The sequence below is a fragment of the Macaca nemestrina genome, chromosome 6 (assembly GCF_043159975.1).
Source record: "Macaca nemestrina isolate mMacNem1 chromosome 6, mMacNem.hap1, whole genome shotgun sequence".
Classification (NCBI taxonomy): Eukaryota; Metazoa; Chordata; class Mammalia; order Primates; family Cercopithecidae; genus Macaca; species Macaca nemestrina.
In genome coordinates, this window is record NC_092130.1 from 140,175,089 (window position 1) to 140,199,176 (window position 24,088).

The following is a 24,088-nucleotide window of genomic DNA, read 5'->3' on the forward strand; positions in this document are numbered from 1 at the left end:
GGGAGGCCAAGATGGGTGGATCACTTGAGGACAGGAGTTCGAAATCAGACTGACTGACATGACGAAACCCTGTATCTACTAAAAATACAAAAATTAGCCAGGCATGGTGATACACGCCTGTAATCCCAGCTACTTGTGAGGCTGAGGCATGAGAATCGCTTGAACACAAGAGGCAGAGGTTGCAGTGAGCCAAGATCACATGACTGCACTGCAGCCTGGGGAAATGAGTGTGTGAGACTCCCTCTCAAAAAAAAAAAAAAAAAAGTGTTCCTCTTGCCCTCCTGTTTTTTCATTTTTTCTCTCTCTCCCACCCACATATAGAATGAAACATGATATACGTGTAGATAGAGATATTCACCGTACATACATACATATACATACTATATAAAATGCTTATAAATATAGTGTCTGCTAAGAGGGGATTTGGAGCCAGACTTCTAAAGTTCAAACCCCACCTTTGTCATCTTCTATACTGTAGATCAGCTATTTAGCTTTTTTGCCTCTGTTTTCTCATTTGTAAAATGAGATGCCAGTAACTTCCTCCTTAGGTTATTCTAAGGAAAACAGATCCATGTAAAGCTCTTGAAACAGTGCTTAGTATATAAAGGGTTCTTATATGTGAGATATTTTTAACTATCATTTAAATTATTCCTAGCTAACAAGGTAGACTTAGAAATCTCAGGTATCTAGTCCTCATACCAATAGAGGAAGCAAAGGCTTAGATAATGTAGCATTCATTAAAATTGGCTTTAGAATTTGTTTTTGTTTTTCATTTGATACGCACTTAGGATTTCTCTTCAAAATATAAAGTGAAGTATATTCAAGACCAAACACAGAAGAAGCCATGACGTTTCTCCACCTGGATCATAATCCATTCCCTTCTGCAACTCATCCCACACTGAGAATACACACAACAGTCTTTCTGCCATCTCTCAGGCTGAACTAGCCAGAGGGGAACCTTCCCAAGCCACAAATGCCTTCCTTGTTGTATAAAAAATACAAGTAGACAGAAAATGTGCACAAGATCAAAGTTAAGTAGCTTACTCAACAAGAAATTGGGTTTGCCCCGGATAAACCACAATGCTTGAAACCAAAACAGGGATTATAAGAGAGAATGGCCGATTCTGTTTTATGTTTATTTATTCTATGTTTATTTGTTTGTTTATTCTATGTTTATTTACTAATATTTATGTTCCAATAAGTCAAACATCACTTTCCACCTCAAAGAGAGCTGAATACCCAGTGGACCCAAGATGAATTTATTTGAACCATGGAGGACATTCACCACCTCTGCGTCCACACCTGGGTTTAGCATTTGCATGACTGACTCACTGCCTATTGCTTCCACTTCACTTCCCTCAGACTGGCTCCTCAAAACATCTCTGTTCCTCACTCTATAACAGGCTATAATTTCCCTCTATTCTGACACACACCTTCACATTCAGTGATGGGGAAGGCATTTCAGATGTCAATCCAAAGACCAAGCCCTGCTGAGGAAAATGAATGTCAGGATCACGTTGTTATTAAATTATCCCTCTTCTTCAGAAATGCAGACTTCCTGCCTGTCTACCTTGCAACGAAGTCAGAAACGCTCTTTCTTATTATTTTCTCTGCTCTGTAGCTTTCTAAATTTGACCCTTTTAAAAATATACATGCAAGTCTCCACATTATAATTATGAAAGAATTAGGAACACATTCTCTAAGGAATAGAGTGAGAAAAAATTATCTGTATATGCCTATTTTACATTCTCCTTTCTGGCCAAAGGTTAAATTGTAATACATGTTATTTGCCATGTTGAATAGAGTTGAAAAAGAAATTAAACGAAATACATGGGGCGAGTAAAATGTAATGGAAAAATAAAAGGCTGTGAAATCTGACAGACCAGATCTAAGCTCTACATTTTTTAATTTGGTGACTTTGACTATGTCAGTTGAAGTCCTCTTGAGCCTCAGTTTCTACATATATAAAATAGTAAAATATTGCTTACTTTCCAAAGCTTCTGTGAGAATTAAACCTATGCTAATCACCTAAAATAATGCAGATGCCACAGTAGGTATTCAAAAACTGGTAGCTACAATTATTTTTCAGATCTGTTTTACTTTTCATTTATATTACTCAACAACTCTTAAATGCAACTAACTTTTTCTATGGTAAATTGGAAGATGGTATGTTTGCTATTTATAATCAAAGCTGCTTTCTGGAGAAGGTTAATTTGGGTAAGCAAAAGGCCCTTTTGTCTGAACATTTCAGTAGTTTGGGTTTACAAATTTAGAAGTAATCAATATTAAAACCTGAATTAGATATTTTTGGAGTTTGGGGACAAAGGAAGAAAAAGGAATGAGAGAGGAGATCTTGAAAGGCAAGAGCAAGAAAGAAGCTAACACCCAATGAGACCAGAAATTTCATTGTGCTAAGGCTGTGGAAGATTGTTTTAAGATAGAAGATGCCAACTGCTATTGCTTCAACATATTTGCATTACTGCAACAGAAAATCTCTCCTCTATCTTCCTTCTAAATCTTCTGTAAAGTTTCCTAAAGCCATAACTGTTTTGCATGAGTACGTTTTGCTTTGATCAAAACCTACTCATGGGTGAGTTTAGGTGTGTATGACAGAAATAGCTTTTGAGAAACAGAAGCCTGGAGCCAGAGGATATCTGTGATCATAAGCAAAATTAAAATGTTAGGCAATATCACTGTTGGCAAGAATGTGAAGTGGAGGCCACTCATCCCCACTGCTGGCGAATGAAATGATCCAGTCATTTTGCATATTTTACCTAGTAAAATTTAATACATACATATCCTATGAGGTAGCAATTTGAGTTGCAGGTGTATGCCCTGGAGAAGCTCTAGTTCATTTGTATGGGACTCAGGCACAAGAATGTTCAAGACATTTTCACAGGAAAAAATTGGAAACAGCAATAAAAATGCCACCTGCAATAGCATGAGTAAATCTCAAAACCATAACTTTTAGTGAAAAAAGTTACAGAAGAATAGATATGATTCTGTTAATACAAATGGAAAAAATAGGCAAAACTGAATCACAAATTTGTATTTAGGGACCAAGACATATAAAGAATAAACATTTATAGAAAAAACAAGGATAATTAATACAAAATATAAGACAGTGGTTGCCTGAGGAGTGAGAGGGATGTGATCAGAGAGGGGCGTAAAGGTGCCTTTAAGTCACTTAAGGCAGATGGTGGGCATATAAGGGCAGTTTTCTTCAAATTACACATATATGTTATCCACACTCATTTGTATATATGAAATAGTTCACAATTTTAAAATAAAAGCATTTTAAGTGAGCTGACACTGTAGCAGTGTCAGGAGACTATCATTACCAGTCATGGATGGGGCCTTAAGTTTTAATGCCTGCGCTGGCACAGACAATAAGGTCTTGGGCCCATATAGAACATGAAGTTGAAAATGAGGTATAAGGATATGTCAGTTTGAATGACACATGTTAAAAGTATCATTGCCCTGTACCCCAAAGCAAAAACACTGTGTATACTTTTTAAGGCAACATAAAACATTTATAAAAATTGACCACACATTAGACTATAAGTAAATTCTCAACATATACCTAAAAGTCAGTATCATATAAATAATGCTCTCTGACAATTCCAGATTAGAAATCAATAACGTCGTAAGTACCTGGAATGTATAGGAGAGGACATTTCCGCTCAGCCTGTAGAAATCTTTTCCATCCCCACTAAACACCTTTCTACATTGACCACCAAAACTTTTGGTATTGATGACTCTGTTCCTAAACTGGCCAGTGAGTTCATTGTAACTGTTAAAAGGAGGAGGAGGAGAAGGAGGAGATAAAAAGCCATTAAAAACCAGAAATACCACTTGGTGGGAAAAAAAATTTATTAGAGAACTCTAGAAATTCTTAAAATGCATTACAGTTAAATACTTCGAGAGAGCTCAAATGAAGGGCACAGCATCCTAATGCATACTAAGCATTATCCAGCTTCCCCAGATTGGTATAATCACTAAAACTAATAGCTCGGAAAGTCCAACATTCTTTCCATCTAAGAACATATTGGGGAAACACATGGCTCTTTTGTATCTATGGCAACAGCTGGTTTTGAATTGAATCTGCAGATAAAACCAATACAATTAAGGTTACTCTTAAGAAGGGAGAGCTCTCTGTAATAAATTTTAAGTAATTGCCTCTTAGCATACTGAATGGTATACTCTTTCAAATAATTTAACCCTATTTCTCTGTTAATAAATTTTAAAATATTTCAGAAAAATTACTTCTTTCACTCTAAAATAAGCTATTTTTAGGTCTCAAAACCTTAACAAGTTATATGACCCTTAAAACTTCTTCAGAATTCTCTTTGATAAGGTAAACACAGTATTTTCCAATCTTCAGTTGGAAACAAAGTTTCTTGACTAGTTTAGACAATTGCTGTTCAGCCTGGGTATTACAACACACTTGCTTCTGTCTCTCTTCTCATCCTGTTCTCATTCTATTGTCTCTTCATTCTCTTGAATAGTCCCACATTATTGAATCAGTCTTTTCTCTCTCTCTCTCTCTCTCTCCCCCTTCCAATCCCCATGAAGTGACCAACTGTCCAGGTTTCCCTGGGCCTGAGGGGTGTCTCAGAATTAGAATTTCAGTGCTAAAACCAGGACCATTCCAGGACAATCCCAGGACAAGGGGTCACTCTACATCTCACCACATGTATCTATAGGTACACATGTGTGAACAAAAATACTGTCTCAGGATGTGGCAAAGAGCTCTGAGACAAGGAAGAATCTTGCCTATTAGAAGACTTGTTCTTAGACTTACCAAACCATAAAATAAAACAAAATTTAAAACTGTAATTCGTTGATGTACTCAGGAGACTGCCCAGCACCTTACCCATTTCCAGTAAGTTCTATGTTAGGAGGAGGTTTATCGATATCACAGGAAGGTCTCCTTTCTGAGTCCTCACATCTGTCTTCGTCAGCACTGTCTTCATCACAGTCAGAATCCCCATTGCAGACCAACGATTTGCTGATGCACTGACCTGAACACAAGAAAAATCCATGCGCAAATGTAAAAGAGGGAAGAAGAGAAACACTACCCAGGACCAAAAAGGTTTTTCCTGCCACCTGCAACACTGCACTGATACGCCAATATAAATGGGAGATAAATCCTCAGACTGTCCAGGAAAGGACTAGTGATTATTTTGTCTCCATTTTGTGGCACACGGAAATGGTTCTTAACTCAATTAGACACAAAATTGAAAATAGGATCTGAATTCAGAATTTCAGGATCTCACACACAATCATCAAGCAGCTTGTCTAAAATATATAATTCCAACTACTGGGAAGATAGACTGACTTCCTGACCTTCAACTTTCAGTTTGTTTCTGTCATTCTAAGATGATGAAGTTGAGTTTTTCTTGGTAATTTAAATTTATAAGCTTTAAGAGCAGGATAATTTTATCAAAAGGTTAAAATTCAATATTTCTTTAGCACAATAGGGGCTGGGATACAAATATGAATAAAAATGGCCTCTGCCAGACTTTTCATATACTTTACAATCTAATAGGAAATACTACAAAGACATAGATCATAATTGGTATGATAGCAATAAATCTAGAGTACCAAGGAAGCACTGGAGAGTACCAGATGATCCAGTTCCGGTCTACCTCCCCAGCATCATCTCCAGCTGTTCTCCTACTAGCTTCTTATACGCTAGTCATACCGGACTACCTGCATGAATAAAAGGCTAAGCTTTCTGTCATCTCCAGTGATCTTGCACTTAGTTAGTTCTCTCTGCCTAGAAGGGTTTTCTCTACCTATCTCTTACTTGTCCTTCAAGAATCAAATTAAACATTATCTCCTCTTGAAAGCCATCCTTGCCTCACAGGCCCTGATACATGTTCTTCCTCTATGTCCTCATAGGATGTTTGGTGCACAGCTGTCCTTATAGGACATGTACCCTGCTATACTGCCACTCAATCCAATGCAGCAAACATTTGTTGAGAACGTATTATGTACCAGGGACTCCAGAAGCCAACATGAAAGAAATATAATTCATGTCTTCAAGGAGTTCACAGTTCACCATGAGAGACATTCAGGCCAACAAATAATCCAAATGACAGATGGTACAATACGCATAAGGAACGTATGGAAGTGATTGGTTAATTACTTCTATCAGTTGGGGATTTAGGGCAGGCTTCCTGAAGGATTTGTTATCTAATTTGGATTTTGAAAGTAAAATAAGCGTTCAACAGGTATCATTGAGGAGCACTTCTAACACAGGGATTATTTATGTACTATTCTGCCCATAAAACTTTAACATTTGTGAGGGAAGAGGCATGTGTTTCACTTGTATATACAAGCTTCACTACTATTTAAAACAAGAATCATAAATGTTTATTAAATGTTGTTACATTAATCTGACTGCATAAATACAACATAGAGTATTGGTCAAATAATATTCAATGCCAAAACTATGTTTCAATTACCCCATGCATAAGAGAGAACTGTATTGCTCCTTAATCCGTTCATTAGGGTAGCTTTTCTTGTAGATATAATAATTTAGGCAGTAACATTGTTTTTGTCTAATCTCAATGTATGTACAAGACTCACTCTGCATCTTTACTCAAAATACACTGTCAAGAACTATTTGGGTCTGTCAGTAGCCAGAGCTCCATTCAAAGAGACAAAGAGCATTCCTGTGTTTATTACCAGATGCTTCCCCTTGCATTTGAAAAAATGATAGCTGAGTGTGTGATTAACAACCGACAAAAATCCTGATGATATTTGGGGGAATTAATTTTAGGCCAATATAAATTCAGTAAAATTTAACAAATATATAACGAGCAAGTTCACCAAATAACATTTGAATTTACAATCTGCATGCTGAGCCTATGGAAAACAAATTACCTGAAAAACACCTGAAACGCTCTCCACATCCCTCTTCTGTTGGACATCCTCTTGTAGGTTCACAGGACTGTGTTTCAAAAGCATTTCCAACACAAGGTTGGCCCCCATACTGCCCATACACAGCAACTGACCGCCTGCGAGTCTAAACACAAAGCAGGCAGTAGTTTGTTTGTTTGTTTGTTTTCAAAGATATCTCTAGTTTCCTTTATCTGAGTAATAAAATCTGAGAGAAAGTAATACAATTAGACAAACAATGTCTGGAAATTTGTTCTGGTGTTCTACAGAAATAAAACCTCAAAATCAATGAATCCACAGATGTACTTGTCCTTGAGTTCAGCAATATTTTGGCTATTATTTATAGAGAGCTCCCAGGCATATATTGACTTTCAGGATTAAATGCAAAAAAAAAAAAAAGAAAAAAGAAAAACATGTTAGTGAATCTTTAAGAAAGTAACCCGATTGCAGTGAGCCGAGATCACACCACTGCACTCAAGCCTGGGCGACAAAGTGAGATGCTGTCTCAAAAAAAAAGAAAAAGAAAAGAAAAAAGAAAGTAACCTGAGTAAAGCTTAGAGGGTAGACACATAAGCAAATAGATTAGAGCATAGAATGATTAATATATTTACCAAATCTGTATTCCAAGAGTTCATTAGAGAAAGTGAAATGACTTTTTCTGGAGAGAGGATAAGGGTACTAGGAAAGGGTTAAGATGAAGCAGAGTTAGAGAAACCTTCAGAAGAGTAATGGCAATTCCTTTCAGCTAAACTGTAAGCCTTCTTCAGGAAGAAAGGTAAGCAAAACAATTCAGAGAGAAGTACATGAATATGGAAGTCAAATTTACAAAACAGAAACCTAAGTAATCCAAAGATGAAGCTACGTCTACAAAGGAATATGTAAAATACAAACCTCTTGGGGGAAAAGAATATAGGAGAACTGAAGAAATTATCAAACTAAATGAGAAACTTAGAACTAATGCATACTAAGGTTTATTTAATCCTCATTCACTACGAAGACATGTATCTAATGTTTAAACAAAAAGAAAGAGCTACCCCTGGCAATCAGTGAGCATCTTCCAGGCCTCTTCCTGTACTCACCTCTTCTCCATTTAAAAAAAACAAAACAAAACAAAAATGGAACCAAAACTGAGCGTCCTGAGGATTTAAACCTTGAGTGAAGATCAACAGGGAATAGTTGCTGTGCATATCAATGTCGAACTTATTCATCCATCCTAAATTGGGTTAGAAGTGGGAATTCCTTATCATGAGGGGTCACAGTGGCGTAATTTGAACTCTGAGCAGGTACACACCAGCCCTAGCATGGCTCTAGTGTCTTTCATTTGTTTAAGCAAAGGAGCCACAGAGGAATATGAGTGGGAACAGAACTCGGTAAGGTTTCTTGATACCGTTTTTAGTCTCTTTGTAAGTGATGAAGATGCCGCTCATGTGTAACTTAACAGTGTCCTTTGTGAAGTTCCAGAGCACAGATGGCATTGTTTGCATAAGAAAGTGTTTTTCTTCTCCATATTACCAGGGAGCCCTTGATGGCAGCCACTCTCCACAGTCTCATTCTCACCTGTCAAAGTCTGATCCTACAAGCCCTTTCTCATTTTCACTTGTCTCTCTCTGAATGAAAATTTTGTTTTTATAATCTAGGATGTATCTATCGCACCTTCACTCAAAGAAAAAAATTGCTTGTATAAAAAACACCCTCTATCTCTCTGCTTCTGTTTAGTGTTCTTTCTTCTTTTTAAATGATAAAAATATTTAACGTGTTTGATGTTTCTTTGACCTTTGCTTGTTATTCATGTACCTGTTTGCCTGTAATCAGAGCTGTTATTTATTATAGTTGCTAGAAGCCAAATGCTTTATTCAGGCAATTTGTTTTGAAAATACCACCATGTAGGTACTAAATAAATACCTGATGATAATGATGATGTTTCAAAATAATCATTATCTTCTGTGGTATGATTCTGTTATTTTATTAATTAGAAGTGATTTTTAAATATATATTTTTACCCAAACTGGACTATTTCTAGAATATTTAACTCTTCAAATGTTCAGAAACTTTAAGATGAACATTTTATTTCTAGGACTATTCTCAGAAAAATGTGAGAAAAGAGGACAGATATCTACATTCAAAAGGTTTATTAAAGTTTTCTTTATAACAAAAATGGAAACAATTTAAATATCAAACAATAAAAAAAATAAATAAATCAAACAATAAAAAAGTGGAAAAATAAGAAGGCTATATTCATATCATGGAATGTAATACTGCTGTTATAAATTATTTTGCTGATAGTATAATGTTAGATTAAAATAGCAGAACACAAAGCTATGATAAAATAATCTCATTTTTTTAAATTATAAGCATACACAGAGAAAAAGTACACAGAGCTGAGGGAATAAATACCAAACGCTGTTATATAATTTGTTTCTTCTAAATGGCAGAATTGGCCGGGTGCAGTGGCTCAGGCCTATAATCCCAGCATTTTGGGAGGCCGAGGCAGGCTGATCACAAGGTCAGGATATGGAGACCATCCTGGCCAAGATGGTGAAACCCTGTCTCTACTAAAAATACAAAAAATTAGCCGGGTGTAGTGGCACGCGCCTGTAGTCCCAGCTACTTGGGAGGCTGAGGCAGGATAATCACTTGAACCTGGGAGGCGGGGGTTGCAGTGAGCCGACATCACGCCACTGCACTCCAGCCTGGGGACAGAGCGAGACTCCGACTCAAAAAAAAAAAAGAAAGAAAGAAAAAGGCAGAATTATGAATAATGCTTTATTTCTTTACAATTTTCTGTATTTTCTCCAATGAACATTTTATAAGGAATACAAACATTTTTAGAAGCTTTTTATAATACTCAGATTAAGTTCAACATTGTACTTGTATTACTTAGCAATTAAGCTTTAAGATATTTTGCAAAATTGTTTTTCATGGTTGTTCGCTATTTGTGAAGTAAAATCAAGCAGCCATTTTGCTATTTGCTAGTGTGTGTTTGAGATGAGAAGAAAAGTTGAATTCAGTGAATATAAAACATTTTAAATTATCTAAAAATTTTGTTCTATGTTATTCCTATTTCTCTCATAGTTAAAGAGTTAGTAAATTGCCTTGAACTTTTAGCCTATCTACATTTCTAGCTCCAAGATAAGATCTAGAAAAGTCCTTCAAGAAAAATGAATATACAAGTTACTTTATTACAATATTAATTATTAAACAAATCATACTTTTCTCCCCTCAAAATTACTAACATGGTTTTCAAAAAACATTGACACTATTTAATGAACATTCAAAAGATAATACCATTTTGGCCATGCCTAAGTATTTCTGCACATAGATAATCAAATACAAAGTTTTGCGTGTTCCTACCTGAGTCTTGGTACAGCCATTGCATTCTGACCAAGGGGCATAGGAGTCCCACTGGCAGTTGACTGGAGAGGAGGCACTGCCACAGTGTCAAATTGTCCATCATAAAGCAAGCAGAAAGATACACAAGGGAACACAAAGAATAGTGAAAACAGTCAAAAATAGTTAAATGTTGCCTCAAATATTTTTTCCTAAGAGACACTAAAAGCATCCTAAAATATACAAAAATGGAGGGAGCCCCACCGACTTAGAGATTAACACTTACTAAACATCTATTATGCTGGCACAGTGGCTCAAACCTGTAATCCGAGCACTTTGGGAGGCTGAGGCAGGCAGATCACCTGAGGTCAGGAGTTCAAGACCAGGCTGGCCTACATGGTGAAACCCCATCTCTACTAAAAATACAAAAAAATTAGCCAGGTAGGGTGGCGTGTGCCTGTAATACCAGCGACCCAGGAGGATGAGGCAAAAGAAATTACTGGATCCCAAGAGGCAGATGCTGCAGTGAGCAGAGATTGCACCACTGCACTCCAGCCTGGGTGACAGAGGGAGGCTCCGTCTCAAAAAAAAAAAAAAAAATCGATTATATGCCAGATTCTAAAGACACTAGAGTTGTAGAAATAATAAAAGAGGTAGGTCATTGGCCGGGCATGGTAGCTCATGCCTGTAATCCTAGCACTTTGGGAGACCAAGGCATGCAGATCACTTGAGGTCAGGAATTCAAGACCAGTTGGGCCATGATGATGAAACTCCATCTCTACTAAAAACACAAAAATTAGCCACGCTTTGTGGTGCATGCCTGTAATCCCAGCTACTTGGGAGGTGAGACAGGAGAATTGCTTGAACCTGGGAGGCAGAAGTTGCAGTAAGCTGAGACTGCACCACTGCACTCCAGCCTGGGTGACAGAGCATGACTCCATCTCAGAAAAAAATAAAAAATAAAAAATAAAATTTAATTTAATTGTAAAAAAAAAAAAGGTAGGTCATTGACTATTGATAGAAGAAAGGACAGAGACATAGATGTATAAACAAATAATCGTAGTACAGTATATCTCATTTGATGGATTTCATAACAGAAATGCATTCAATATAATGTGTTACGGGAATATAGATAAGGGAGAGTTTGAGTTGGGAGGGTAGATGAAAACATGTGTAAATATGTTTTATGACCTTTGAAGGGAGGAAGGTTTTATGGCCTTTGAAGAGATTCTGAATGATGAGTTGAAGAGTTATCCAGAAACACTTAACTGAGAGACAAGAAACTATAAAAAGTCCCCATGAGAAGTGGAAAACTAAAAATTGGCAGAGGCTGAATGGACAGGAATTTATTTAAATGCATCCCCTGTTCATTTAGGCCACTTCTCAAGCACACAACCAAGGAGGGCAATTTGAGCTTAAACAGCTCCACTAAAATAAAGTACATGTACAAATGGAGAGTTGACTCTCATACAATGCTCACATTCTGGCTGTGTCATATGGAAAAGACTACCCGAGTCAGCTTTAAGAGACTAAGGAAGCCTTGCCTAAAATGATGCTCTACGAAGGATAAAAGAACTAGTATTCCTGAATTCTGGATTCCCAGCACATTCCTTGGCTGGGCGATATCTTGAGTCAAGATGATTCTTGCATGTCTTAAGAGGGTCAGGTTACTCTGAAAGTAATGACTCTCATTCTGTAGTGTGTGCCTCGGATGCTTTCACAGGGCCAATCTTGCCAACCTGTGGTTTTCACAGGGTACCAATGATCAAAATACCTGAATACTTTTGACAACCTTGAACAATCTGAACTTATTGTTATTTTTCTAGTCTCTGTCCTGGGGAAACTCAGAGGGCTTCCCCAAACATGGAGGCTTAGGAGAGGAAGTTTGCTTGACCTTCCGGCTGTGCTCCCACATCACCCTGAGCAGGCCTCTGTCCGACCCCTTAGCACATTCATATTGCCATGAACTGGCTCAAGATACGAATCACCCAGCATGTTCTCAGTGCCTTCTTGCTCCTTGCGGTATCCCCAGTACCTAGCACAGCCCCTGACACATTTTCTGATCGTTCCATAAAGTGAACTGACCTGGCTCTGTCTTGTCAATCTGACACAGTGAGAGAATAACAAAGCCTTGGATAAAGGATACTGGCTTTTCTCCAGGCCTCAAGAACTGACAAGACTATTTTCTTAAAAAAACTCTCAACCTTTAAAATCCAGAGGATGTTTTGCAAGGATTACATTTAAAGACCAAATATTGCTCTAAGATATATAAGTCCACTGTGATTATCTGCATTACAGATAAAACCACAGCACTGGTACAAAAAACTTACACTTTTAGTCTTCCATTTTACAGGGAGAAAAATTAAGTAAAAGAAGAATAATTTTTAAAACACACTTTTGTTATCATTGTCTTTTATAAAAATATGGAAAGAGAAAATATGTTGGAGGGATACACAGATTCAAACTGCAATGTCAAAATTAGACTAAAGAATTTCTAAAACTTTTTTTTAATTTAATGATTTTTACACACAACCCAAAAAGTCCTCACCTTGAAAAAATTTGGAACTCTCCTATAAATCCCACCAAAATGAATAAGCTTATCGCCTGGAGAAGAAAAACAATAAAGTATTACTTTAGCTTGCATTTCTTTTTATAACTACAAATTGACAATTTATAATTGTGTAAATTTATGAGGTACAAAGTGATATTATGATTTCTAAATACAATGTGAAATAATTTAATCAAGCCAGTTAACATCTCTATCACCTAAAATATTTAACATTTTTTGTGGTAAAGATATTTGAAATTTACTCTTGGCAATTTTGAAATGTGTGATACATCAATACTAACTACATTCACCACACTGTACAATAGAATTCAAAATATATTTCTGCTAACTGAGATTGTGTACCCTTTGACATTTATTGCCCTATTATCCCACTCTCTGTAACCACCATTCTACTTTGCTTCTACGAGTTTGATTGTTTTACATCATATAAGTAAGAACACGTGCTGTTTGTCTTTCTGTGCCTGGTTTATTTAACTTAACATAATGTTTTCCAATTCCATCTATGTTGTCATAAATGACAGAATTTCCTCCTTTTTAAGGCTAAATACTATTCCATTGTGTACACACACCACATTTTCTTTATCCATTCATCTGTTGAGGGACACTTAGGTTGATTCTATAACTCAGCTATTGTGAGTAGTGCTGCAATGAACATTTACTTTTGTAACCAAAAGTAGAATTGCTAGATCATATGATAATTTTCTTAAGTTTTATGAGAAACCTCTATGCAGTTTTCCATAATAGTTGTACTAATTTACATTCCTACCAAGTGTACAAGTGTACAGGGATTCCCTTTTTTCCACATGCATACCAATGCTTGTTGCCTTTTGTCTTTTTGATAGTAGCCATTCTGACGGGTGTGAGAAGATAACTCAATGTGATTTTAATTTGCATTTCTCTAATGATTAGCAATGTTGAGCACTTTTTAAACATATCTGTTGGTCATTTGCATGTCTTCCCTTCAGAAATGTTTACTCAGGTCTCTTATCCATTTTTTATTTTTGCTTTACTTCCATCTCCCTTTCCTGGTACTTTGCCGATAATTTATTGGGTTTTTTGTCTTCTTGTTATTGAGTTGTTTGAGCTCCATATATATTTTTGATATTAGCCCCTTATTGACTGCATGACTTACAAATATTTTCTCCCAATTTGCAGGTTGTCTCTGAAAACTGGTGATTGTCTCCTTTGCTATGCAGAAGCTTTTAGTTTGTTATAATCCCATTTGTCTATTTTTGCATTTGTTGCCCGCACTTTTGGATTCAGATCAAAAAAACCCTACCTAGAACAATACAGTTTTTCCCATAGATTTTTTTCAAGCAATTTTTCAGCTTCTAGTCTTATGCTTAAGGTTTCATCCCATTTTGAGTAGATTTTTATATATGATGCTAGATAAGGGTCCAATTTAATTCTTCTGCATGTGGATATCCAGTTTTCCCAACACCATTTACTAAAGAGACTATCCTTTCCCCCATTGTGTATTCTTGGCACCTTTGTAAAAAAAATCAATTGACCATATATGTGGGGTGCATTTCTGGGTTCTCTATTCTGTTCCACTGGTTGATGGGTCTATGGTTTTGCCAGGATCATGATGTTTTAATTACTATAGCTTTGTGGTATAGTTTAAAATCAGGGAAAGTAATACCTCCAGCTTTGTTCTTTTTGCCCATGATTGCCTTAGCTATTTGGGGTTTTTTGTGGTTCCATAGAAACTTTAAGATATTTTTTCTATTTCTTTGAAAAATGATGTTAGAATTTTGTTAAAGATTGCGCTAAAACTCTAGATCTCTGTGGGTAGTATGGACATTTTAGCAATATTTTCTTCCAATCCATGAACAAGGGATATCTTTCCATTTGTTTATGTCTTCTTCAATTTCTCATCAGTGTTTTGTAATTTGCAATGTACAGGTCTTTAACTTCCTTGGTTAAATTTATTCCTAAATATTTTTTGTAGTTATTGAAAGTGGGATTGTTTTCTTAATTTCTTTCTCATATAGTTTGTTGTTAGTTTATAGAAATGTACTTTTAGTGTTTATTTTATATTCTACAATTTTACTGTATTCATTTATTACTTCTAACAGTTTTCTGGTGGAGTATGTAGGGTTTGCTACATATAAGATTGTGACACCAGCAAACATAGACATTTTCACTTCTTCCTTTCTATTTTGATGCCTTTTATTTCTTTTACTTGCCTAATTGCTCTGGCAAGAATTTCCAATACTATGTTGAATAAAAGTGGCAAAAGTGGGCGTTTTTGTCTTGATCCAAAGCTTAACTGAAAGGCTTTCAATTTTTCACTGTTGGGTATAATGTTAGCTGTGGGCTTCTCATATATGGCCTTTATTGTGTCAAGGTACTTTTCTTCTGTACCTAACTTGGTGAGAGTCTTTATCGTGAAATGTTGTTGAATTCTGTCAAACGTTTTTCTGCATCTAATGAGATGATCATATAGTTTTTGTCATTCATTCTTTTAATCTCATATAACATATTTATTTATTTATTTGTGTATGTTGAACCATCCTTGCATTGCAGGAATAAATCCCATTTGGTCATGGTAGATGATCCTTTTAATGTGTTGTTCAGTTTGTGACTATTTTGTTGAGATTTTTGTATCTATATTAACTATGTTTATCAAGAATGTTGGCATGTAGTTTTCTTTTTTTGTAACGTACTTCTTTGGCTTTGGTATCAGGATAACACTGGCCTCATAAAAAGAATGTGAAAGTATTCCCTCCTTTTCAATTTTTTGGAAGGGTTTGAGAAGGATTAGTATTAGCTCTACTTTGAATGTCTGGGTTATCTCTTGCACTCACCCTTGCCATGTGACATGCCTGTTCCCACTTTGCCTTCTGCCATGAGTAAAAGCTCCCTGCAGGTTTCACCAGAAACTGAGTAAATGTTGATGTCATCCTTGTACAGCCTACAGAACCATGACCTAATTAAACCTCTTTTCTTTATAAATTACCCAGCCTTAGATATTTCTCTATAGCAACACAAAGAACAGGCTAATACAGAAAATTGGTATTGAGAATTGGGGCATTGCTATAAAGACACCTAACAGTGTGAAAGCAGCTTTGGAACTGGGTAATGAGCAGAGGTTTGAAGAGTTTGAAGGGCTCCAAAGAAGACAGAAAAATGAAAGAAAGCTTGAAACTTCTTACAGACTGGTTAAATGATTGTAACCAAAATGCTGATAGTGATAGAGACAGTGAAGTCTAGGCTGATGAAGTTTCAGATGGAAATGAGAAACTTTTTGGGAATTAGAGCAAAAGTCACCTGGTTATGTCTTAGCAAAAACTTGGCTGTATTCTGTTTATGCCCTAAGGATCTGTAGAAGTTTGAACTTAAGAGTGATAACTTAGGGTATCTAGTAGAACAAGTTTGTAAGCAGCAAGTTTCAAGATGTGGTCTGGCTGCTTCTAACAGCCTATGCCAGATTTAGGAACAAAGAAATGATTTAAAGTTGGAATTGATATAGGAAAGGTAAGCACAGTATAAAAGTTTGAAAAATCTGCAGCTTGGCCATGCGGCAGAGAAAGAAAAAGCATCATCAGGAGAGGAATTCAAGGGGGTCTTTGGAGCAACCACTTGCTAGAAAGATTTGCACGACTAAAAGGGAATGAAGTGTTAATAGCCAAGACAATGGAGAAAAGACCTCAAAGGCATTTTAGAGATCTTTGAGGCTGCCCCTCCCATCACAGGTCAGGAGGTTTGGGAGGAAAGAATGACTTCATGGGCCAGGTTCAGGGTCTTGCTTCCCTGCACAGCCTTAAGACACTGCTGCCTGCATGCAGGCCACTCTCCAGCTCCAACCTTAACCCAGTGAACCCCAGATACAGCTTGGGTTGCTGCTTCAACAAGTACAAACTGTAAGCCTTGGCAGCTTCCATGTGGTGTTAAGCTCATAGGCACACATAGTGCAAGAGTGAAGGATGCTTGGCAGCCTCCACCTACATTTCAGAGGATGTATGAGAAAGCCTGGTTGCTCAGGCAGAAGTCTGCTTAGGGGTGGAACCCTCACAGAGAACCTCTACAAGGGCAGTAAAGAGGGGAAATGTGGGGTTGGAACCCCCACACACAGTCCCCACTGGAGTACTGCCTAGTGAATTAGTGGAAAGGGAGCCACTGTCCTCCAGACCCCAGAATGGCAGATCCACCAGTAGCTTACATATTGAGCTTCGAAAAGCTTCAGGCACTCAACTCCAACCCATGAGAGCAACTATGGTGACTGAACCCTGCAAAGCCACAGAAGTAAAGCTGCCCAAGAGGTGAAGTGGAGCCCACCCCTCACAGCAGTGTGTCCTTGATGTGGAACCTGGAGTCAAAGGAGATTATTTGGAGCTTTAAGACTTAATGACTGCTCTGTTGTGTTTCAGACTTGCATGGGGCAGGTAGCTTCTTTCTATTGGCTGATTTCTCTTCTTTGGGAAAGGAGCATTTACCCAATGCCTGTACCCCAATTATATATATCTTGGAAGTAAGTAACTTTTTTTGATTTTACAACCTTATAGGTAGAAGAAACTTACCTCTAGATTGAACCTTGTTCTTGAGACTTGTGACTTTTCAGTTAATGCTGAGATGAGTTAAGGCTTTGGGGGACTATTGGGCAGGTATCTATTTTTGTGTGAGAAGGACATGAGATTCAGGGGTCCAAGGGTAGAAAGATATACTTTAGATGTCCCTTTCAAATCTCATGTTGAAATGTAATCCCCATGTTGGAGGTGGGGCTTGTTGGGAGGGGTGGATTTCTCATAAATGGTTTAGCACCATCCCTTTGGTGTCATCCTTGCAATAGTGAGTCTCATTAAGATCTGATTGTTTAAAAGTGTATGACATTTTCCCCCTCACTCATTCTTTATTTTTTTTAGACAGTCTTGCTCTGTTGCCCAGGCTGGAGTGCAGTGGCACAATCTCTGCTCACTGCAACCTCCACCTCCTGGGTTCAAGTGATTCTCTTGCCTCAGCCTCCTGAGTAGCTGCAATTACAGGCACCTGCTACCATGCCTGGCTAATTTTTGTATTTTTAGTAGAGATGGGGTTTTGCCATGTTGGACAGGTTGGTCTTGAACTCCTGACCTCATGTGATCTGCCCGCCTCGGTCTCCCAAAGTGTTGGGATTACAGGCATGAGCCACTGCACCTGGTCCCCTCACTCATTCTTGCTCTCACTATTGCCATGTGACATGCCTGCTCTTGCTTCACCTTCTGCCATGAGTAAAATCTCCCTGAGTGCCTCACCAGAAGCTGAGCTGATGTTGATGCCATGTTTATGCAGCCTGCAGAACCATGAGGCAAATAAACCTCTTTTATTTATAAATTACCCAGTCTCAGGTATTTCTTTATAGCAACACAAATAATGGCCTAATACAATTAGTGATATTGAGCATTTTTTCACATACCTGTTAGCCATTTGTATGTCTTCTTTTGAAAAATGTCTATTCAGGGCATTTGCCCATTGTTAATCAGATTAATATTAATATATACTACTGAGTTACTTCCCTATATATTTTGATTCTTAATCCCTTGTCAGATGAATAGCTTACAAATATTTTCTCTATTTCCACAGGTTGTTTCTCTTTACGGTTTTGAGTGTTCTGCTTTGTAGAAGCTTTTTAGCTTGATATAATCCCATTTGTCCATTTTTGCTTTTGTTTTCTGTGTTTTTGAGATCTTACCCCAAAAAACATTGCCTGAACCATCGATCTATGATGTTTCCCTATGTTTTCTTCTAGTAGCTCCGTAATTTCACATTTTACATTTAAGTCTAATTCATTTGAGTTATTTTTGTATATGGCAGAAGATAGGAATCTAGTTTTATTCTTATAAATACTCAGTTTTCCCAACAGCATTTCTTAAAGAGATTATCCTCTCCCCAATATTTCTTTTCTTTTTTCTTTTTTTTTTTTTTTTTTTTTGACAGAGTCTCACTCTGTTGCCCAGGCTGGAGTGCAGTAGTGCAATCTGGGCTCACTGCAACCTCTGCCTCCTGGGTTCAAGCGATTCTCCTGCCTCAGCCTCCTGAGTAGCTGAAATTATTACAGGCATGTGCCAACACACCAAGCTAAATTTTTGTATTTTTAGTAGAGACGGGGTTTCACCACGTTAATCAGGCTGGTCTCAAACTCCTAACCTCGTGATCTGCCCACCTCAGCCTCCCAAAGTGCTGAGATTACAACTCTGAGCCGCCATGCCTGGCCTGCTTTTTTTTTTTTTTTCTTTTTTTTTTTTTTTTTTTGAGACAGAGTCTCACTCTGTCACCCAGGCTAGAGCACAGTGGCATGGGCCCAGCTCACTGCAACCTCCGCCTCCTGGGTTCAAGCAATTCTCCTGCCTCAGCCTCCCAAGTAGCTGAACTACAGGCATGTGCCACCATACCTGGCTAATTTTTGTATTTTTAGTAGAGATGGGGTTTCACTATGTTGGCCAGACTGGTCTTGAACTCCTGACCTTATGATCTACCCACCTTGGCCTCCCAAAATGCTGGAATTATAGGCACGAGCCACCACGCGTGGTCCCCAATGTATTTTTGTTTTTTTGTTGTTGTTGTTTTGTTTTTTTGTTTGTTTGTATGTTTTGAGACAAAGTCTTGCTCTGTTGCCCAGGCTGGAGTGCAATGGCATGTTCTCAGCTCACTGCAACTTCTGCCTCCCAGGTTCAAGCCATTCTCCTGCCTCAGTATCCTGAGGAGCTGGGATTACAGGCATGCGCTACCACACCCGGCTAATTTTTGTATTTTTTTAGTAGAGACGGGGTTTCACTACGTTGGTCAGGCTGGTCTCGAACTCGCAACCTTGTGATTCACCCACCTTGGCCTTCCAAAGTGCTGGGATTACAAGCATAAGCCACCACACCTGGCCCCAATGTATGTTCTTACCACTTTTTTCAGAAATGAGTTGGCTGTAAGTACACAAATCTATTTCTTGGTTCTCTATCCTGATCCAGTCATCTATGTGTCTGTTTTTAGGACACTAGTATGCTATTTTTGTTAGCATACCACTTGTTTTTGTATAAACTATTATTTTTTTACAGACTACTTTTGTTGTAGCTTTGTAGTATAATTTAAAAGCAGGTAGTGTAGTGCTTCTAGCATTGTTATTCACGATTTGTTTAGCTACTTGGGGTCTTTTGCTGTTTTATAAATGTTTAGAATTTTTTCTATATATGTGAATAATTTCACTGATATTTTGATAGAGATTGCATTGAATCTGTAGATCACTTTGGGGAGCATAGATATTTTAATGATATTAATTTTTCCAATCCAAGAGCATGGGATATCTTTCCTTTTTTATGTTCTCTTAAATTACTTTCGTCAGTGTTTTATAGTATTCTTTGTAGAATCTTTAACTTCTTCGATTAAATTTATTCCTTGGTATTTTATTTTGTAGTTTTTATAAATGGGATTTCTTTCTTGATTTTCTTTTCAGAATCATCTCTGTTAACCTGTAGGAATGCTACTAAGTTTTGCATGTTGATTTTGTAGCCTGCAAATTTACTGAATTCATTTATCACTGCTAAGATGTATTTAGTGTAGTCTTTACTTTTTTTTTTTTTTTTTTTTTTTTTTGGAGACAGAGTCTTGCTCTGTCACCCAGGCTGGAGTACAGTGGCGCGATCTGGGCTCACTGCAAACTCGACCTCCCAAGTTCGAGCAATTCTCCTGCCTCAGTCTCCCAAGCAGCTGAGATTATAGGTGTGCACCACCACACCCAGTGAATTTTTATATTTTTAGTAGAGATGGGGTTTGCCCATGTTGGACAGGCTGGTCTCAAACTCCTGACCTCAGGTGATCCACCCACCTTGGCCTCCCAAAGTGCTGGGATTACAGGTGTGAGCCGCCACGCCCAGCCTACAGTTTTTCCTAAATATAAGGTCATGTTGTTTAAAAGCAAAAACAACTTGACCTCTTCTCTTTAAATTTGAATACCATTTATTTTGTTCTCTTGCCCAATTGCTGTGGTTAGGGCTTTCAGTATTATGCTGAATAAAAATGGTGACAGTGAGGAAAAATAAAAAATAAATGTTTGGTAGAATTCAGCCATGAAGCCATCAGGTCCTGGGCTTTTTTTTTTTTTTTTTTTTTTTTTTTTTTTTTTTTAATGGAAGATCTTTGATTACAGATTCCATCTTTTTACTCATTATTGTTCTGTTCAGATTTCCTATTTTTTTATGATTCAGTATTTGTATGTTGTATGCTTTGGAGAACCTAAACACATAAAACAAATATTTATATTTATACAAAATATAAATATTATATTGCAACCCATCTCTTTCTTCAGATCCACAGGATCTGATGGATTGCAATACAATAACAGTAGAAAACTTCAATACCTCACTTTCAATGCTGGAAGATCATCCAGACAGAAAATTAATAAGAAAACATTAAACTTGAACAACACTTTACAGAAACACTTAAAGGACCTAAATGGATAGAAGAATTTAACCACTTCTTCTTAGTTATCCAATTTGTTGGTGTATAATTGTTCATGATAGTCTCTGATGATCTTTTGTATTTTTGTGGTATTATGAATCCTCTCTTCTTTTAAATTAATCTAGTTTGTCAAATTTGTTCATCTTTTCAAAAGAGAACTTCTTTTATCTATCTTTTTGTATTGTTTTTCTAGTCTCTATTTCATTTATTTCTGCTCTAATTTTTATTATTTCCTTTCTTATACTAATTTTGGTTTAGTTTATTCTTCTTTTTCTGTTTCCTTGAGGTATGACATTAGCTTATTTATTTTAAATCTTTATTCTCTTTCATGTAGGCATTTATTGTTACAAACCTTCCTCTTTGAACTGTTCTTACGGTATCCCATATGTTTGGTATGTTGTGTTTCCATTTTTGTTTATATTAAGATAAAAGATTTTGGCCAGGCACAGTGGCTCACGCCTGTAATCCCAGCACTTTGGGAGGCCAGGCAGGTGGATCACAAGGTCAGGAGATTGAGACCATCCTGGCTAACACGGTGAAACCCCGTCTCTACTAAAAATACAAAAAAAAATTAGCCGGGTGTGGTGGCAGGCTCCTGTAGTACCAGCTACTCAGGAGGCTGAGGCAGGAGAATGGTGTGAACCCAGGAGGCAGAGCTTGCAGTGAGCCGAGATTGAGCCACTGCACTCCTGCCTGGGTGACAGAGTGAGACTCTGTCTCAAAAAACATAATAATAATAAAATAAAATAAAATAAAAGATTTTTATCTTGTTATCTAAAGATTTTTAATTTCCCTTTTAATTTCACTGACCTATTTATTGTTGAGAAGCACATTAATTTCCATATATTTGTGGATTTTTCAAAATTCCCCCTATATTCATTCATTATTTTTATTTATTTATTTTTAGAGACAGGGTCTTTTTTGTTACCCAGGCTGGAGTGCACTGGTACAGTCATAGCTACTGCAACCTTGAAGTCCTGGGCTTAAGCAATCCTCCCACCTCAGCTTTCCAATTAGCTGGGACTACAGGCACATAACATTACCCCTAGCTTCCTCCTATAATTGATTTCTAGTGTCATACCACTGTGGTCAGAAAAGATACTTGAGGCTGGACATGGTGACTGACACCTGTAATCCCCACACTTCAGGAGGCCACGGTAGGCAGATCCCTTGAGGTCAGGAGTTTGAGACCAGCCTGGCCAACGCGGTGAAACCCCGTCTCTACTAAAAATACAAAAATTAGCTGGATGTGGTGGTTCACGCCTGTAGTCCCAGCTACCCGGGAGGATGAGGTGGGAGAATCACTTGAGTCTGGAAGGCGGAGGTTGTAGTGAGTTGATATTGCACCACTGCACTCCAGCCTGGGTGACAGAGCAAGACTCCAATTCAAAAAAAAAAAAGAGATGCTTGATATAATTTCAGTCTTCTTAAATTTGCTGATGCTTGTTTTTTTGCCCTAACATGTTATCTGTCCTGGAGAAAGTTCCGTGTGCACTTGAGAAGAATGTGTATTCTGTTGCTGTTGGATGGAATGTTTCTCTCTCTCTCTCTCTCTCTCTCTCTCTCTCTCTTTCTCTGTGTGTGTGTGTGTGTGTTTGTGTGTGTTAGATTCATTAGGTCTAATGTGTTATTCAAATCCAATGTTTTCTCACTAATTTTCTGGATTATCTTTCATTGTTGAAAGTGGGGTATTGAAATACCCTACTATCATTGTATTGCAATCTGTCTCTTCCATCATATCCTTAATATTTATTTCATATATTTAGGTTCTCTGAGGTTGGGTACATATATATTTATAATTGTTATACCCTCTTGATGAGTTAACTCCTTTATCATCATATAATGTCCTTCTTATTTCTTTTTTACAGTTTTTAACTTTAAGTCTATTTTATCTTGTATAAGTATAGTTACCCCTGCTCTCTTTTGGTTTCTATTGATGTGGAATATCTTTTTTTCCATCGCCTAACTTTCAGTCTGTGTGCCCTTAAAAGTGAAGTGAGTTTCCTACGGGTAGCATATAGTTGGGTCTTGTTTTTTATTCATTCACTTACTCTATGTCTTTTCATTAGAGAACTTAATTCATTTACGTTCAAGGTAATTATTGATAGATAAGGACTTACTACTGCCATTTTGTTATTTTGTTGTTGTTGTTATTGCTGTTGTTGTTTTGTACATACTCTTTTTTTGGAGATAGGGCCTCTGTTGCCCAGGCTGGAGTGCAGTAGTGTGATTACAGCTCACTGCACCCTCGACCTCCCAGGCTCAAACGATGTTCCTACCTCAGCCTTTGTGAGTAGCTGGGACCACAGGCATGTGCCACCACATCCAGCTAATTTTTTAAAAATTATTGTAGAGATAGGGCCACCCTATGTTGCCCAGGCTGGAAGATACATTTTTCTTTCTTTCTCTCTTGCTGTCTTTGTGGTTTCGTGGTTTTCAGTCGTGGTATTCTGTGAATACTGTTTCTGTTTTGTGCTTCTACTGAAGATTTTTGCTTTGTGCTTATCATGAGGCTTCCAGAGAACGTCTTTTAATCACAACACCTATTTCAAAGTGATTACAACTTAACTTTGCATACAACTCTACATTGTTACTCTCTCATCAAACAGCTTATATTTTTTGATGTCAGAATTTACATCATGTATATCCTTTGATAAGTTATTTTAGTGCTACTATAGTTGTCATTAATAGTTTTTTTCTTTAGCTTACATTTCTTAAATGATTTGAAAACTAATACATTTGTACAAGTCAAGATTTGTGACTTGGGTGTATAAAAAGTGAAAGAACCAGGGAGAAGGCTAAGTGACTCTGCTTATCTTTTCAGTTTCTATTTCAAATAGAAGTTTGAAGGATCTTCAA

At 37.3% G+C, this 24,088-nt stretch overlaps 1 protein-coding gene across 1 annotated transcript in view; it reads right to left on the reverse strand.

Annotated features, from left to right (window-relative positions):
- LOC105487443 (complement C7) overlaps window positions 1–24,088 on the reverse strand; it is an 80,406-nt gene that overhangs the window by 48,081 nt on the left and 8,237 nt on the right. Inside the window, exons 2-6 of the mRNA XM_011750891.2 lie at window positions 12,785–12,840; window positions 10,261–10,336; window positions 6,895–7,036; window positions 4,877–5,024; window positions 3,655–3,793 (exon numbers count right to left, since the gene is read on the reverse strand). Coding sequence (XP_011749193.2) covers window positions 3,655–3,793; window positions 4,877–5,024; window positions 6,895–7,036; window positions 10,261–10,336; window positions 12,785–12,840 — 561 coding nt within the window. The remainder of the gene's footprint in view (window positions 1–3,654; window positions 3,794–4,876; window positions 5,025–6,894; window positions 7,037–10,260; window positions 10,337–12,784; window positions 12,841–24,088) is intronic.